The sequence below is a fragment of the Parasteatoda tepidariorum genome, chromosome 2 (genome assembly GCF_043381705.1).
Source record: "Parasteatoda tepidariorum isolate YZ-2023 chromosome 2, CAS_Ptep_4.0, whole genome shotgun sequence".
NCBI lineage: Eukaryota > Metazoa > Arthropoda > Arachnida > Araneae > Theridiidae > Parasteatoda > Parasteatoda tepidariorum.
Genome location: NC_092205.1, coordinates 17,999,533 through 18,019,060, shown reverse-complemented (window position 1 = coordinate 18,019,060; position 19,528 = coordinate 17,999,533). Strand labels below are relative to the sequence as shown.

The window sequence follows — 19,528 nt, the reverse complement described above, 5'->3', positions numbered from 1 at the left end:
AATTGCTTTATGCAGAAAGGATTTCAGTCCTGTTTGCTACTTCTCGAAAAAGCTGGAAAGTAAACTATTTTCTGCTTTTTCAACCAGTGTCAAAAATCTGAAAGAAATTGTGTCTATAGCCCAAGCATTACATTATAAATATATTTAAAAAAATTTCGCACTGCTTTGGAAAAGCAGGAAATAAGTTATTTTCAGCATCATTTTTAAAAAGTGGTAATCAGGATTGAAGCCTTTTCTACTTACAGTCATTCAATTCTGGTTCTCACAATACTGTCAGTAAATTAAAATTTCGTCTATAAGCTCTTCGTTTAATCCCCTCTTTCAATTGGTTTTAGAACTGGTGGTACAATAATAAACACTGGAATGTTTTATAATTGAATCATTTCAGTATAATCCTTTGCTTCTAAGTTCAGTTGTGAAATGAAATTATAGTGAATGGAATGACGATTATTCTCAACACTGTCTTGTTCAGCACTAAGACTCTCATTAAGCAAGTTGAGAAACCATCCATTCTGACGAGAACATTTTGCGACATTAAATCTAAGAATGGACTAGGTCGATAATCCCTTCGTAACTATTTAGACTTATGATCTCAAACATGTTAGCAGAGCCAATAGCTACAATGGCAGGCGTCTTGACTCTGTCTGGCATTATTTTATAAACCGTAATGAATGCCGTTGTCCCGAAGAATATTTTTTTACCGCGGTTCTGACAGTGCGGACGTACTTTGAATTCAATTTTAACTGTTTTCAAAAGATTTAAGCGAAATAGTCTAAGTTCGCTATTGCATGCATAAATAAAGAAAAGTCCAATTGGATTGGTCGCTATGCCAGGTGTTATGCACTTTGCTTTGAAAAAAACTAGTGAGACAGTGAAGGAAATTCTAAATATACTTTTAATCGGCTTTAATCAATATTCATACATAAACTGGGATAAACTTTTACTACACTTCGCAGTATCTTTCGAAATATGTAAAATACGAGTACAAAGTCGGCGCACTATTAGAATGCCAAAAATATAGTTGACGTTATTCAAGGACTAAAGCGAAATTTTTTTGACAATATTATATCAATACAATTCTGCAATCAGCATTTTTTAAAAATTCTTTAAAATTATACATCAGTCTGTTTTTAGATTCTAGATAAATATCTTTCGTTTTGCGTAATTTAAGCCGAAAGAATTTTTCAGTATCATTCAAATCGGTTTCAGTATCAAAGTAATCATTGGAAGCCTATTTCAAAAAATCTAAAAACAGACGATTATTTATTAGAGGGTATTAAATTAGCTACCCAAAATTATTACTAACTGCATGATTTTATTGATTTATATTTTTGACAAGAAACAAATTCATAGAATTTCTACAAATAATCAAGCAAAACATTTCTTTTCCACTTAAAAAAATAATAAAAAATATATACAGCTAGAATGATGAATTACGATCTAAAGTGGGTTACAAAAAAAGACATTTAAAAAAAAAAGGAACATACAGAAAGAAAGGAAAATCAAGAAAATGAAGAACAAAAATTAAATCTAAAATCTAAGATAGCAAGAAGAGAGTTTTTGATAAAGGTTATAACGGATTCAAATTTCACTTTTTTAGAATATTACGTGATACGTCATTTTAAGCCTATCTCTGCCACTCAAAACTTTTTTTTAAAAAATTCATAGTAAATTAAATGTGCGAAATAATAAAAATCCTTAAATAAAAATAAGTATAAATAACAAAAAAATATAGATAATAAAAATAAACCAACCTACATTCTATATTCGTCATCATCAATTCAATTCTTTTAGGGGAGTAAACTTAAGTTTTACAGTTGTAGTTAGTTATTAAAACACCTGTCTGTAAACAAACGCTGAAACAACATGCTTCGGTTATTAAAGTAAAAATCATTAACTTATATTCAAGTTAATGATTTTGAATATAAGCTTGATGCTTGTTACAAAATGGAGGCAAGGTTATTATTAATTCAAGATTTCTACTAACCATTTTCCTAACCGTTAGCAACAAGGAGGTGCATATTTTCAAAAAAAATTTATTACATAACCACTTATTGTCTTTTATATATTATCCTAAGCATTTTTTTGGAAAAAAAAAAACAAAAAACAGAATAACTGTCTGATTAAACAAAGGATTATTTTCCAAAAATTTAATCTCCAATTCGAAATCTTCTTTCACGATAGGTACACACTATAGCTACATTTTCATTTTTTCAAGATCAATCCTAAATTTATTTTTACGTCATTCCTATTGATACAAGATAAATTTTTTCCGTTTGTCCTCGTCTTAAATATATTTTATTTTATTTTATAACAATCTTTGAACAGCCGACTCAATTTTGGGTTTACGACTACTAAAGTTCTACTCTGTAGCCTTGTAATTTTGAACCAATCCAGAAGACAAGGAAACTCCTGGATCAGTACCCCCAGAGGTATGATTTGTTATGGGAACATGGAGGACTCTCAGACTCGACAGATTTAACGTGCATCAGTCACCATTTACTAGACGGGGAGTCTTCGGCCCGGCGGGGATCGACTCACGAACATTGGTCCAGCGCCCTACCGACCAGGCTATCCCGGGTTTTTCTTAAATATATATAATAAAAAAAAAATCTAGAAATTTTTATTAAGTATTATAGGTTAAATCTCTATTCTTTTTTTAAATGTTACCTCTGTCTTACCTGCCGCTCATGATTCTCTCTTTCAGAACACAAAACCAATAGAATGAAGAAATATGAAGTTTTTCACATTTTTAAAGACATGTTAAAGAAACATTTTGAAATGAAAATGTTACTTTTACATTAGTTTAGATTAATTTTATATCTAAGAAGTTTTCTTTTTTTTTTCGTCATGCAAGAGAGTTTAGCGAAAATTGTATACAGTAAAATTATATATTTTTTTCAGCCATATATTTCTAGGTCTAAAAATGTGTATCACGACTGAGTAAGTCACTTGATCCGCCCCTCGGCTTTTTGTTCTTGCAGACAAATATGAACATATTTTTAAAAAAGCGTATTGCTGGATTAGATTCACATAAAGAATAATTGCAGGCATCTAAAAGGCGACTATTCATTCTATATATTTCAATTATGCACATTATTGAAAACAATGGGTCGATTTTTTGTTGATAGAACATATAATTCGACACCTAACATGAAACTTAATATGGTTTCAATTCGAGCTATATTTAGAAGTATGCCAATCTATTTTCAATTAAAAACAAATTACCTGTTCCAAAAGAACTTGAGAAAGTAAGTCTTAAAAAATGTTCGTGATGGAATAAAAGAAAGAAGTTCATAGAAGATTGAAAATGTGGTAATGTATTCTTCATATGCCACACTTTCAGAACACTATGCAATATTTAATCAAAATAGAAAGTATGAAAGGACTAGTTAGTAATATTTCAGACAGCATTCTTTATAAATGTAGAAACGATTTGTTACGAATGGGGTGGTACCACGAACTAAAACATAAATAAGAACGAAATGTGCAATTTATCGGTTGAGAAAACAAAAACGTACTGACGGAATGAGATTATTCTAACATTTTTGGCAACAGTGATACGTTTTTAATCGATCACAAGTCATTTCTTCGATCAAGAAAGGGTCAAGCTATCATTCAGCAATGACACCACACTTGTCAAACGATCACCTGAACCATAAAAAAGATAAGTGTGTATCGGTTTCGATTCACTTCTTTTCACATACCAAAAATCAATTTCGCTAACAACCAAAACATTGTTCGCAGCACGTTATTTCATAATAAAGATGAAAAATGGTTGAATCACAAGTTGTGAAAAATGAGCAAGAAGCTTTCTGGTTCCAATATTTGAAACTACAGCAAAAGTTTTAATGTCTGGTGAAATTTTCTGAAATTAGATAATTCCCCTCTCGAGAAGCGGAACAGCAAGAATTTTTTGATAACGGTGATGTGATAGGTAAACCTAAGGAAAATAGAAAAGCCACAGTTTGAAAGCTAGTTAAAACAAGGCTTTTTATTTTATTCTATGGTTTTATTTAAAAACGAACAAATAGCTTAAAAAAAAAGTCAATTTGGTGAGATAATCAGATTTAGATGAAAATTATTGTAATCAATAAATTAACCATGAAAATTATTCAAATGAAATCAATTAATTTTCGCTTATTTTTAATGGACTCCAACCACAGCAGTGGAACAACTTTTAAAATAATAAAAAATTGGGTCATAATTTTATTTTCACTAAACTATGACTTTTCTTTGTATCGATGTCTTCCGTTATTACACAGGGCACCCACTGGCTATGAATTGACAAAAATTAACCTTGCAGTTATGAATAATAGTTCGAATTTACAACAGCATTTACCACGAGAGCTCTCTGAGGTTTTCTTTTCCATGTAACGCAAATGTGGGTTATTTCCATCAATAAGTTCTCCAAAAAGGATAGTTTGTTTCAAAGCTTGATCCAGGAGCTTCCTTGTCTTTTGGTTTCAAACTTACAAGGATACAGAGTTGAACAGTGGTAGTCGCAAACCCAAAATTTTATCGAGTGTTCTACGCCGTTAAAAATCAAGTCTTTGAGCCACGGTAGCTCAGGAAATAGAGCGTTTGTCTCTCAATGAGGTGACCCAAGTTTGAATCTAATAATGACTGGTTGATACAAATTCTGCTCTCGATCACGGTGATGACGGAATAAATTGGCAGATGGATCATGGATTAGAAACCCCTTGCCATCGGGTTAAGAGTGGGATGTTTTCAGAATTTTCCTCTCTGTGTAACGCATTTGTGGGTTACTTCCATCGAAAAATTCCATCACGAAGGCTTGTTTGCTCTAATGCTTGATACATGAGTCTTCTGGGAGGGGAACAAAATTGCAAGGCTACGAAGTTGAACATTGATAGTCGTAAACTCAGAATTGGATAAGCTGTTCAACGCCGGTTATAAAATAAAATACAACAAGCCTTCGAAAAACAGCCTCAACATGATTAATTAGGTAGCTCATTTAGCCAAGTGTTTTACTGAAACAATTAGTTCATCAATATTAACTGATACTACAATTAATTCACCGAAAATTCCTTTCACTATCATTTTATCATATCATCTATCTTCACTATCATTTTAACATTCAAATTAACTTTAATAAAGGAACTAATGATCAGCTTCGACTCCTGTATGGCTATGATCTCTGCACCATGAATGTCAACCATGAGAAGAATTTGATCCTTGAGGCACTAGTAGGAATACCATTATATTAATCTTTATATTTTTTAGAGATGCAAGCTTAATTGGAGACTATAACAAACTTTTCATTAGAGGTCCTCTTCCTAAACCACGATAACGACCCTTTTTTAACTGCGCAACGGTGGAGGCAGCATTAACATGGGTCAGTGACATAGTCATACATCGAAAAAAGGGGCAGCTTCTGCTGTCAAAAAGAAATCACTGGAGCACCAATAGATAGAAGTCTGATATGCTCCATTGCTTCAGGCATTAGCTGGTCAAAATGCAGTGGCCTTCAGGCCTAGAGTGGCCCAAGAAGGAGAAAATTCTCCCGACGTACTCCGCCCAGGAAGACTCTCTCGCCGCGATGAGGCTGCCCGAAGTATTTGAGCTTTATAACTCAAGTTTTGTAGGCTAGACCAGACCAGTCTTATTCCAATTGAAAAAAAGGTCCCCAACCTGTTTGAAATGTGCTGGTCATAAGACCACCCCTGACCATATTGTACTAGATTGTCTTCCTGACAAGATCTTTTCACAAACCCAATTCTAGCATTAGACTTTCTTAAAACTAGATTTCATAGACTTGATTTAGATGCAACGTCAACATTCTAATTAAACTTTCCGATGTTACAATCATTTCCATTTTCATGATACATATGAACAGAAGAATGATACATTTTATAATTTCTTCGTTTCTCAAAATTTAGAATTTTAAAAGTGCGTGTGGAATTTTTCTTCTTTTGGTAGGGCTGAGTTCTCGAAAAGTGTCATTTTAGCATGTTCAGCACTCTAAAGATTTCTACAGTTCTTTAAATGCTCAGAATTGCACTTTAAAAAGGGTAAAAAGAAGAAAAAAAATGCTTTTTTTTTCCTTCATTTATTTTATTTGAATACAAATACTTAAATATTTCGCTTGAACTTATTTGACTGCTGATATTGTTAATATCAGATTGTACAGTGGTTTTCACATGCTACAGAAATCGAAGAATAATTCGAGATTACAAATAATAGTCATCATCTAATGATATATTTTTCATTTCCAGGACTCTATCTCTTCCTGGTGACAGGCAGACCAACATTTGTTTATCCCGACTGGCCAGTGGACACCTGAAAAGTCTCACATTTTCTGCTAATCAAAAGATCTTTCCTCTTTGCCCTAAATGCCAACAAAACCAGGCATCACCTGAGCACTGTTTAGGGCTGGACTGGAATTACATTCATTCCTCTCCCCTTTTAGTTTCGGACTTCCTAAATGTCAACGGATTTATTGATCTGGTCTGACTCCGTCAGACCAGATAGGAATTAGCAACAACAACAACAACAACATAAATGAATTTGACCACCACTATATGTAAAAATTACAAAGATATAAAAATATAATAGTCTTTACGACAGCGAATTTCAACCAGATCAAAATATAATATATTTTTGAGTAAAATTGCTTTTCGGAAATTGTTTTACTACAGCCTGAAAAATCTTTTCTCGGAAAGAGTGAATGATGGCAGACACGGGTGTTATATATAGAGAAAAAAAATAGAGAGATGAAAGGAAAGAACAATGAAGTTTTAAGATGAAAGTTAGAGCATAAAGGATAAATGGCGAAGAAGAAAGACATAAGAAATTAGCATTAGGGAGAATATGAATGGAGGAAGGAAAAATTGATAAGTGGGCGAAGGTAAGAAAGAATTATAAGATGGATTATCAGAAAGAGATAATACATGGAGATAAAAGGAATATGGATAAATAAAGGAAAGAAAAAAGATATACAAGAACATGTGTGGACATGTTCTTTCCTTTTTGAAATGAAGGAAAGATAGACCTAAGATGAACAGGAACATGAATAGATAAAGCTGGAATTATTAAACATAAGGGGCTGAAGGGCATAAGAGAAAATAAGGATGAACATGACTGGATAAAGAACATGAGTGACGGGAAAAAAAATAAAGATAAATTACTTACTTGATGAAGAGTCCAAACAGAAACGAAGAAAGGGGTGTATGTAGGGTGTTAATTCGCACACTTCACTCTTCTTGTCATTAACATTGTTTTCGTTCTCATGGTGGTTGGGATCAAGGCCGTTGACACGGTTACGGGATTTTGTACCACCACGACCTATCCAAGAGAAAATATAACATAAAAAACATAGGAAATATAAAGAAAGTATTCACTGGTCATGAAAGAACATTTGGATAAATTAGTTAATGGAAATTTATGTAAAGCAGAGTATTTTTGATTTTTAGGTCGCTACTCCAATTGTGGTCACATAATTTAAATTTTTTGATCGCAAAAAAATTGCTAATTGCAAGTTACAACAAGTAAAAAGCTATTCACCTTGTACTACCCGATAAGGGCATACAAAGACATTGAATAGATGAGAAAAGCAATATAGCCCTCCCAAGCCCCCTCCCTGTATTTATTAGAACTAAAAGAGAACTTTAAATATACATAGATAGAAACGACTAAACAGAGATTATTCGAATATACAAAATTTAAAATCAAGCAACTACATCGGTAAGAATTCTTCATCATTTCAAATCAACTAAGACAAACGCCAAGCAAATCAAATTGACAATATAAGCTTTTTCTTTTAAAAATAAATAAATAAATAACATATAAAGCGCTAAAAATGAAATGGTAAGTCAAAAAGTTAAGTAAAATGTGAAAACTAGCTAAAATAGAATATAAAAAAAATCGATCAAAAAATTGAAAACAATGTAAAATATCGATTTTGTCTAAAAGTCACTAATTAACCAAAGAGTAACTATTGAGAAAGTCTAAAAGGAGTGCTGAAACTTCGTTATAAAAACGCAAAATAAAAAAGTTTAAAAAGTCCAGATATAAATGGCAAATAAATTTTTAAACCGTGGTTTTGAGATAAGTCGACATTTAGAATTTAGACTTTAATTATGAGATTTAGATTTTTAATGTAAATCGATTTTAATAATTTGCATTTCACGTTATTTTGATTTCTCTAGATTAAAGATGTTTTCAGTTTTTCATTAAAGAAAATAATTTCCTTGAAACATTTAAAACTAATGTTGAAAAGTTTTCCCATAAAATCAAAACATTGTTGACTTACCGTACTGAGGTACAAAAGAAGTGACCGACAAATTAAACGACTATGATCTAAGTTCATTTTGTCTAAAGCTAATTTTTTATGTTTAAAACCCATAAAAATATTCTGAAAAAATGTGTGCCTAAAATTTGTAAGAAACCATAGTAAATTATTAAATAATTACATATGCTTTTATTATATATATTTCTTAAATTTATAAAACAAACTGTTGAATGATTATTACGATATTGCAATGGAAAAAAAAAATGTACTTCAGATAAAGGAGGAAAAATTATTTGATTATTATATAAATCATACCAAAATTTTTTAACATGAAAATTATCAGTTTTAATACAAATGGATTCGTAGAAATTAATTTTCTGTTTAAAAACTATTAAAAAAAAACTTATTTGCTAGTTAATCTATTCATCAGAGATCATCAATAAATTTTTTTATTTAATTAAAGATGCAAAGTGTCAACAGAAAACATGTTTAAAACCATAGAACCGATTGATTTTATATAAGCCATTTTATTTATTCATTTATTGAAAGTAGAATTAAATATTTTATGGCAGATAAAAACCAACGAAAAAAATAAATTTTATTAAAAATTCTTTTTAAAAAGTACTTAAACATATATACAACTTAAAATATACAACTATTACAAACGCAGACATTAACGTACTATCAGGTCTTTTTTCTACTTTGACAGTTCCCTGTAGCTTACAGTATGAAGATTAATTAGGATTATTCTTTTCAGGGCAAATTTACAACCGTTTACTGCTACCTTCACAAAGTCATTGTTTGATAAAACGCACACCTTCTATATTATAACTAATTCAGTTCTAAAGCTTTACAAATAGGGTTTATGTTAACATAAAAAATGTCGCCAAAATCATACTATTGGACGAAATATTTGTAGTTAGAAATATTCACATTCTACCATTCATATTATTACATTAAAAAGTAATCGGGATTTTAAAAATCGTGGGCTACCAAAAAAGTGATTAACAGAACCACGTGGATTTACGAAAACATCGTGACAATTCGAAGGCGTCTAAATGAGATTACTTTAAAGTGCGATTCAAGCTTAGAGAGTAGTAAATATAGCGTATTAAACTTACTGTTTTTTTTTTTTTTTAAATACAATGTGGAAATTAGTAACAATAATAGCAAGAAAAAAAATCAGAAAACCGCATGAATTTCAGATGGGATCGTCGCACGACGAACACCTCAAAAGATTGATTTCTCTTACAGTATTTGATTCCAGGATCGCGTGACGTAAATCAAAGAATATACACATAGGGGAAGAAGGCTAGCTTCCGCAGACATAATGTAAACTAGTCACCCAAGATTTGTCGTGGTCCCTGTGTATAAAGGAAAAAATAACATTTTGGGGCACGCAGCAATTCTTGAAACTGCTTTCCACTCTCCTCTCCTCCCAACCACTACTGGGGTTGGGGAAAAGAAAAGTTTTTTCTTCTTTTTTTTATATTTATTATTGGTTTGTTCTGCATTTTACACTATTGATAAACGGTACAGTTTTGTTAATGAAGACATTCCTTTGAGAATACATTAATATCATTCATGTTGATTAAATCAGGTAACACATTTTGACAAAAAAAAGAAAAAAAAATGGTAGGGAGAGTGGTATAGTTTATCTACGGTAAGAACTCCCCCCGCCACAAAGTCTGAGGCCGTCTGCTGCAATGGAAACAAGAATAGCGCATTTCAGGGATAGTAGCTTCTCTTCACTCTAGGGCTAACACAATAGACTGAAGAAAAAGATTCCATTTTTCTCGCCGACTCCACACCCTTACTTGAAATAGCTATACCTCGTTACTAGACGAATGGTTAGGGTCTAGATGAATGGTTAGGGGAGTTCTTACTTAAGACAAACTACAACGTACCCAACCATGCATGTAGAGTTTACAAACAACCGGTTCACAGGTGACGTACCTCCTGATAGACTCTTTGCTTCTTATGCGCATACTCTAGATTTTAGTATATAAGATGCTCTGTTAAATATGAGTATGTTGCTCACCATGTAAGTTTATTTTCTGGTATAACATACCGAATACCTTTCTGTATTCTTTGACTTGAAATATACCGTAAAAAAAGAGAAGGGGGAATCTTAAAAACTATGCGACGTTTAAAAACCTTTAAACCTAAAAAAATATTTAAAATACTTAAAATATATGATATTATGTATGCTGCTCTATGTATAAATGTGCACAATAATTTATAAAACCTTACATTATGTACATAATTTATACATCGTTTTGCTTTAACTTTTTCACGTTTGTTCACAATTATATTATTGGACTAATAAATTTCGATTGCTAATGTGAGTTATATTAATAAACTACTTTTGTAAAAAAAAGTTCTTATATTCTCCCATCCTTTTAAAAATTTTCTACTGTGCTAGCTGTTCGAAACGATAAATAAATAACTATATTGGAGTCGATAGGATTAGTAGCTTTGAGATTCTGTATTCTCAAATTGATTCCATTTTGTATAGGATACTGTGAATAACCGAAATTGCACAGGTGAATGCTGATAAACATATAGTCGCTTTAGTAAATGTCCGAAATATATACTAGGTCTACTTAAGTGCCACTACCAGGTATGCATTTGCCCGGTATACTCTACATCAAAGTTCTTTTAAGGTCAAGTGCCACTGCTTAGTAGGCATTTAACCGGTAGAACACTGATGTTTCGCCTAATCTATCCTCAGCAGATATTAAAATATCGAATAAATATAATAATATCAACGAAGAAATTTATATAATATCGGATATAACAAATATTTCTGACATTCACCAAAGCGACTATGTGATTGTTGACATTCGCCGGGTGAAAGTCGACATTCTCTAGATTTCGGTCCTTCACGGCAACATATATATATCTGAACGCACAAATGACATAACAATCTTAGAATAATGATTTAAGAATTATCATAAATGGAACTGACAGTCTCTTCGACACAGAATGGTAAAATTTTTTTATCTAAATTTTAACGTTTCTTTAATGTTCATAACATTTGTCACAAATTCGAAAGAATTCTGAGAGTAAAACGAAGCTTAAATCATCTTTTTCTATGAACTTTAAAATACTGAATATTGAAACACTATTCTAAGAATATTTATTTTCTGTTTACAATTTTATTCTAACAAAACCTTAAAATATTTATGAAAAATTTCTTCTTCTAAATCAGTCGAGAATTAGTTCTGTATATTTAAGTTGATTATTTTGATTTTTTAAAATTTGCATAAATTTTAACAAATAATTTTTTAAGTTTCACAAAAAATGAACCCCTTAAAAAAAAACCTGCTTATTAATCTTCCGAGTCACTGGAACGATTTGTAAGTTCTTTTTTTAAAAATAAAATTCCTTGATTTGAAAATTCACTAACATGTTTCACTGATTCGCAAATTCATTTTATTTTATAACCGACGTTAAACACCCGGCACAATTCTGAGTTTACGACAATCAATGTTCAACTCTGCAGCTTTGTAATTTTGAACCCAACCCAGAAAACAAGGGAACTCCTGGATCACGCATTGGGACAAAATAGCCTTGGTGGAGGACTTTAAGATGAAAATAAAACACATTTGCGTTATATGGAGAGGAAAATCGCGAAAACTCACAATTTTCCCAAAGGCAAGGGAATATAACCCAAGTTCCGCTTACCACTGAGAATATTTTACGTCAGTACTGTTGTCAGTGGTTCAGAATTCGTACTAGCCATCCATCGCTGGGATTCGAACTTAGGTCACCATATTGGGAGGCGAAAGCTCTATCCTCTCAGCTGCCGCGGATCTATCAAATTATTAGAATAATGATTTACTGATTCGCAAACTCATCAACATGATAATTCATTGATTCGCAAATTCATTAACATGATTCATTGATTTGAAAATATACCGATTAAATGATTCGCTAACTGAGTTGTACGCCGTGAAAGATTCATTTAAACGTTAATTTATTAATATACTGATTCACTAATTCACCACATTCTCCATTCATTGATTCGTTCTTTTCCCCCTCTTTCTTTATTTACCAAGAATTATTCATGACAACGGTCGCCATAGACACACGAAATCGCCTATAAAACTGCACTATTGCTTGTAAAACAATTGCCGGAGCGATAATATAGCTTGTAGAATAAGATTGAATATTAAGTTCTTAGAACAATTTCCTATCATTACAATTACCATTAAAATTTTAAATTCATTATATTAGTTATTGTGTTTCATCTGATTCTTGTTTTTCCTTTCAATACCACTAATTCGCTAAAAAAAAAGTTACTGCTAATTCGTTTATTGCTATTTTCTACTGTAATTAACTACTTATATTTTCTTTTGTAAATTACAAGAGTTTGTAAACAAAAGATACTTGCAACATAAAATAAATACAAAAAACAAAAGGAAACTTACGATTTCTAGCATTTGTAGCCATTTTGCTGTCACTTAGTTTTTTATAATCCAAATAATAAGTAATTACCACCAGTGAATCAGTAAACACATAAATTGTTAAATTATTAGACAAATATTTGTAGAAGAAATCCAATCATGATCAACTTTCACGATGTTTTCGCCTCTTTAATTCAATTTCTATTTTGGCAGAGAGAATTTTCACAAAGCGACTTTCTAAGATGGAAGAACCCAAAAGAGGCAGAATAATGACTTACGCAAAAGGTTTGACCATCAATTAGGAAATAAAACAGCCATAAAGTTCGAAAAGCTATTCAATTTTATAAATTGCGTTTATTCAGAGATCCATAAAAATAATATAAATACATTTAATGAACTACAGAAGAGCTTCCTTTAAAACTAGAGTTAGAGTAGAACTTCTTGCTACACTAAGCCTGAAAAGTATAATGATAGAAAGTAACGAAGATTTTTGCAATTAGCCTGGCACATTGAAAAATGGCGGAGACTGTTTACGATTAGCCAACGACCTACATACTCTTCCAGAAAATAACATTTAGTCAGATCAAAATGTATTTTATAATTCCGAGCAGGAATCACTGAAATTTGCATTGTTATCAGGCACGTAGTTGCAGTAGAGAATTTAGTGCTTTAGCTTGTAGAAAATTGGTTTAAAAAAATCGATTGACAATATCTAATAACGATCGATAGGAAACGATTGAAACTTGCATTATTATCAGGCACGTAACTGCAGTACAGAATCGATTGTTTTAGCTAGACGTAAAGTGGTAAAAAAAATGACGATAAATTTTATTTGTAGCTATCATGAAAAGATTTAAACTTGTACTGTTATCAGGCGTGCAACAATAATAGTGAATAGAGTGCTTCAGGTAGAATAACAGGGTCGATTGTCAAGATGTGACAATATCAATCTTACACACACTAAAGTAAGTTAATAAAAATGTAGCAAAAACTGAATAGGCTATTAAACATAAAAAAATTAAAAAAAAGTTGAAAACCTTTGATTTGAAATACCACACTTAGAAAAATCGTATAACTACAGTTCTTGTTATGGAGAGTGATGTATCCACCAAGGTTAGATTTCAAATCATAAGATTCAGATTTGAACACAACTGACTTGTCAGTTGTGTTCTGATTGAACTTTAAAAAGTTCAATTTGCCTACCGTTAGCAAACTAAATACAGTAGTCAATAACGTACCTTTTTATGACTAGTAATTAACTAGGATCTTTTTTTTAATTAAAATATTTAACTAAGAAGAGTTTTTATTTTCATTCAAATGAACAAGTTCTAACACAGAAGCAAAGCAAAAACTTGTCAGAATGATAAATTTAAAGATCTTTTTTCTTTCTTTCCAAAAGTGCAGCTGACAGCTTCTGGGCCACTTATTTATAAGGAAGTTGTGAATAAAATTGCTAGACATAATAAGCAGTTGTTAAAAAAAAGTTGCATTTTTTTTTTTTTTTTTGAAAATATCTGTGCCACAGATGTTTACCAAGATGAAACACAGAATATCAACTAGTACTTCTTTAAAAAAAAATTCTGTTTAACGTTTAACCTTTTTAAAATAATAACATGCCTAACTTCCTTTTATTGGCATAAAAATGGATGCACTTGTAGCATATCAAGTAAATTACAAACATTGATAATATTTAAAAAAAAGAGTTATAGAAATAATTTTTGTATTGAACAATTATCGAAGCAATAAAACTAAATTCAGCCTCAAATATTAAAATACTTTTTCATAAAACAACTAGACGGCCTCAGCTTGCTTTTGCTCACCAACCCCCTGGAAACTCATTACATTTCTATTGACATCGATTATTAGTGAGGTTTCTAATCAAATGTTTATTGGCTACATAGAGAAAAGAAAAAGGAGGAGATGGTATCCTTCACAAATTCTCATTGACCATTTTGTTGTTTCATCAGTAGTTTGAAAAAAAAAATATGTATTTCTATAAAACTAAATTTTTTCCAATCATTTCAAAATATTTACAAACTTATGTTACCAATTGATAGTCTCTATAAAATTTTTTTTAAAAAATCTAAATTAGTTTTAAAGTAAAATTTTTTTTTCAAAAATTCTTTCATGCTGAGTTTTTGAATGCTTGTCTTCCTAGATTTTACATTAATACTAAATTAGTTAATACTTTAATCAAATTAAATGATTTCATAAACTATATGGAACAATACCGTATCTAATGGAAAATTTACGATTTTCAAATATATGAGGCTATAAAGCGAGAAATATTTTATATTAGATAATTTTAAAAGATAAGATTTTTACCTTAAATCTATTCACTCTTAAGAATAATAAATTATTATTCACATAAATATATAAATATTATTTACATTTAAACAGTCGCATGCAGCTTTCGTAGTATTAAACTATACATTAAACCGAATCGAGCGATGATAAACAACAATAAACTAAAGAAAAGTCATCTTAATGCAGAACAGTCGCATGCTGCTTTTATGGTATTAAACTCTGCATTAAACTATAAGTATTTATAATAACAATAAATTAAAGGAAAAATAAGGCAATAAACTGTAAAGGATTCAAAGATAAGTAACATGAAAAATGGATTATAAAAATATCGATTTGATGCCTGTTGATTTCATGGGAGAATTTATTTTTAGTATCAATAAAAACTGAAAACTTATTATTGTTGAACTGAGCTTATTATTGTTGTAAAAGGAACATATTTAAATAACCATCTAAGGATTTTTAAATCTTACGTTCCGATAAAATAATTAGGATTTATATGGAGTTTTTGGTGTGAGGACTTTAGAAATAGAGGAGCATAGATTTCTTTTCTATTTCGTCTAAATGTTAAATAGTAAACTGTATAACGATTAACGAATGATAGTAGAAGTGGACTTGTGATTTCAGTATTAGAAAAGATATTTAAAAAAAATATTAAATTTTCATGATTATAAATTTTTTTTTAAAATTCACCAGCAATGGGACCCAGTGCAAGACTTCCCCTACTCTTGCAAAATCTCTGCAAAATAGCAACTAAAAAGTAATGGACTTAAATAATACCTTGGAAAATGCTGCAAATTGTTACTATCATGTCTCTATGCAGTTCATGGCAGCAATTTTTCCATTGCTTATAGGGGTGCACAAACTTTTTGAATGAAGGGCCACTTGCACAGCAGGTTGACTAACAAAGGGCCACACGCATATTTTGTCATGTTGGTGGCAATCAGCAAATATGATATTTTTCATATAAACGTTAGTGTTCTAAACCAACTGTTCCCAATGTTTTTCGGATGAGGAACCCTAAATAATTAACCTTCACTCGGCGAAAGCCTGATTTTATAAATAAAGTTCTTAAAGTAATTGTGAACGTTATAGCCTATGAAAGACTTATTTTTAAAATATTTAATTAGAGGAATGAAGATTTTTCATTGTTTTATCATCAATAATCTTAAATTAGATTTTGCGTCCAACAGTTAAATTTGTAGTACATGTGCTTTATCTATTCTAGTTATAAATTTTTTTTTTGTGTTTATATATATAATCTGAAAATGAAAAAATAAAGCCTAATTATAGTTTACGTTGAGAAGAAAATCTAAATGTTCTGCTATCAGTGTTGAAAATGGTTATCAGGGAAACATTTCTTGATCAAAGAATTTAATTATTTTATTTTGAATTGAAAAGCGTGATAGGAAACATTAATACAATATTTTATAAATGCTTATTCTTTTCATCATTTGTTCAATTTAGTGTGGCTGGAAAGATATTTTCTTTTAAAAAATGTCACTTCGATCTCATTGGCATTTTACTTGAAATTATTTCAATAAGACAACCGAAAGATTAAATAAATAATGAATTATAGGTTAGGTAGGTATAATCAGAGTTTTTAAAACTCATTACTGGCTCTAAAAAGTACTAACTCAGGTAACCCTTTTAACTTTTCAACGGAACCCTAGGGTTCCGTGGAGCACTTTTTGGGAACCGTGGTTCTAAGCACTAAATTTTTAAAATTCACTCTAAAATGAAAAAACTTGTACTTTTTCTTAAAAAAATTTCCCTTTATATATATATATATATATATATATAGATAGATAGATAGATAGATATATAGATAGATAGATATATAGATAGATAGATATATAGATAGATAGATAGATATATAGATAGATATATAGATAGATAGATAGATAGATAGATAGATAGATAGATAGATAGATAGATAGATAGATAGATAGATAGATAGATAGATAGATAGATAGATAGATAGATAGATAGATAGATAGATAGATAGATAGATAGATAGATAGATAGATAGATAGATAGATAGATAGATAGATAGATAGATAGATAGATAGATAGATAGATAGATAGATAGATAGATAGATAGATAGATAGATAGATAGATAGATAGATAGATAGATAGATAGATAGATAGATAGATAGATAGATAGATAGATAGATAGATAGATAGATAGATAGATAGATAGATAGATAGATAGATAGATAGATAGATAGATAGATAGATAGATAGATAGATAGATAGATAGATAGATAGATAGATAGATAGATAGATAGATAGATAGATAGATAGATAGATAGATAGATAGATAGATAGATAGATAGATAGATAGATAGATAGATAGATAGATAGATAGATAGATAGATAGATAGATAGATAGATAGATAGATAGATAGATAGATAGATAGATAGATAGATAGATAGATAGATAGATAGATAGATAGATAGATAGATAGATAGATAGATAGATAGATAGATAGATAGATAGATAGATAGATAGATAGATAGATAGATAGATAGATAGATAGATAGATAGATAGATAGATAGATAGATAGATAGATAGATAGATAGATAGATAGATATTGTGGGGGGGGATATAGATTCTAACAACAACAAAAAACTACTGCTAACAGAATAAACATAAAAGAAATACATATTTTAACTAAAGAAAATTTATTGAGTTTAAACAAAATTAAAATAAAACCATAATAGTACAAAATAAAATTCAATACTTATTTACTATTTCAGATATCATTTATATTTCTCGAATTATATAGATGTTTCATAAAACTTAAATAGGAAATGCTACTTTTTCGCTTTAACCAAAAAAAAAAAAAAAATATCACTTAAGCTACAAACAAATTAATAAAAATAAATTACAAACAGTGAGCAGTTTTAAAAATTTGCGTTCTCTTCCAGATTTCGAATATTTCAGGTAGCGGTAACATTGTATTAAAATATCGGGATCCTACATACCACGTGCAAATGCATGGCACTAACAGCCGAAATTTTTTGTTTTATTTACGATGAAATATGCACAAATAAATAGTATCGAAAAGTGATTATATAAATGCGCGTGTCATAATATCATAACAGTTAAAGTAACGAAATCCTAGTTAAAATTACGTGGAAAAGCACTGCAATAATTGCACCAAAACAAACAAAAATTGCTAAAATATACGATAAAATCAACACAAATAATGCGCGACAATAAGTAATTATTTAGATGCATGCTTTAAAATTTGCATTGAGCAAGAAAAATCAGAATTTTTAAAACCACGTGGGACTATCGTTAAATTAGCGGGAGGGGGGACATCGTAAAATCAGTGGGAGGGGGGAATATTGATAAATAATTTGGGTTTACGATGAAATCTGCAAAAACAAAGTGCGACTCACGTGTCGTAATTATATCGTAGTTAAAATATGGGACTTTCAAAATCCCGAGGAAAAGCATGGCAATAACTGTTAACGGGGTAATGGGGGAAAAGAAAAAAAAAGGAAAAAAAATCATTCAGATCTAGGATAAAATCGGAACAAATAAAAGCAAGTCAAAAATTGATCGATTAAATGAGTGATTTGTAACACAGGAGTCGTAAAATCATCATGAATGTAACAGGATAAAAAAATAAAAACAAACAAACATGGAAATTGGTTGCTATACATATGCAAAAAGAGAAAAAGATCGAAACACCTTTGGATTTACGATGAAATTGGCAGAAACAAAGCTAGTCGAAAAATGATAACTCAAATTCTATATTCGCACAGTGTAATAAAAATATTGGATTTTCAAAAACCATGCCTAATTTCGAAGCAAAACGTTGAAAAAGCGATCGAGGAACAACTTAGATTTACAATAGAATCTGCGCAAATTACGACTCAAAAGTGCAATTCGAGATTTTCTTATTTTTCAAGAAAAAAAAAAGAAAAAAAGAGAATAATAGAAATAGAAATCAGTTTAATCAATGAAACCCATTTTAAGCTACAGCAAGGTAAATCATACCAATACTAAAATAAAAACGACTGCTATTAATTACCTTTAAGAATGCTGTTAAACATGCTACAAAATTTTATGAAACAACTTTTTAGTAAATGGATGTTGGCAAAAAGCATGATTTTTTTAAAGTAATAAACAAATCAGATTTTTTTTTTTTAACATTTATTAATCAAATCTCTGATAAAATGTATAAATAATGTTAAATATTGTCTAAATATAATATTATTTCTAAAAATTTGATATTTTTCATTAAAATGGTTCAAATTAGTACATTATTATTAGAAACTAATCACGGATAATAAAAAAAATCGGTATTTTTATTCGAGCTCACCTCCTATTAATTTGTTGACAAAGCCAAGAGGCTTCTAAAAGGCTTCTTTGTATTGTTTTTGTTTAGACATAATAAATAAAAATTTACAAGATTAATTGAATGAGCAAAAAAATATTTTCACCGCAAATTCACATCTATTTTTTTTTTTCTCTCCCGTTTGCTTTCACGTCAGAAAACAGGAAGCGGTGACGTCAGAATTACGAAAATACGAGTTAT

The 19,528-nt window shown here is 30.2% G+C and overlaps 1 protein-coding gene across 3 annotated transcripts in view; it reads right to left on the bottom strand.

Moving 5' to 3' along the window:
* Positions 1-19,528, bottom strand: part of LOC107437210 (protein-tyrosine sulfotransferase 1) — a 44,662-nt gene that overhangs the window by 19,830 nt on the left and 5,304 nt on the right. Inside the window, exons 1-2 of one of the 3 annotated variants that reach the window (XM_043043140.2) lie at positions 12,691-12,929; positions 7,156-7,308 (exon numbers count right to left, since the gene is read on the bottom strand). In XM_043043140.2, the coding sequence (XP_042899074.1) occupies positions 7,156-7,308; positions 12,691-12,712 (175 nt within the window). In that variant the 5' untranslated portion in view covers positions 12,713-12,929. Of the gene's footprint in view, positions 1-1,758; positions 1,792-7,155; positions 7,309-12,690; positions 12,930-19,528 lie in introns of those variants that run through there. The other 2 variants (XM_043043141.2, XM_021148469.3) reach the window with 2 other exon arrangements.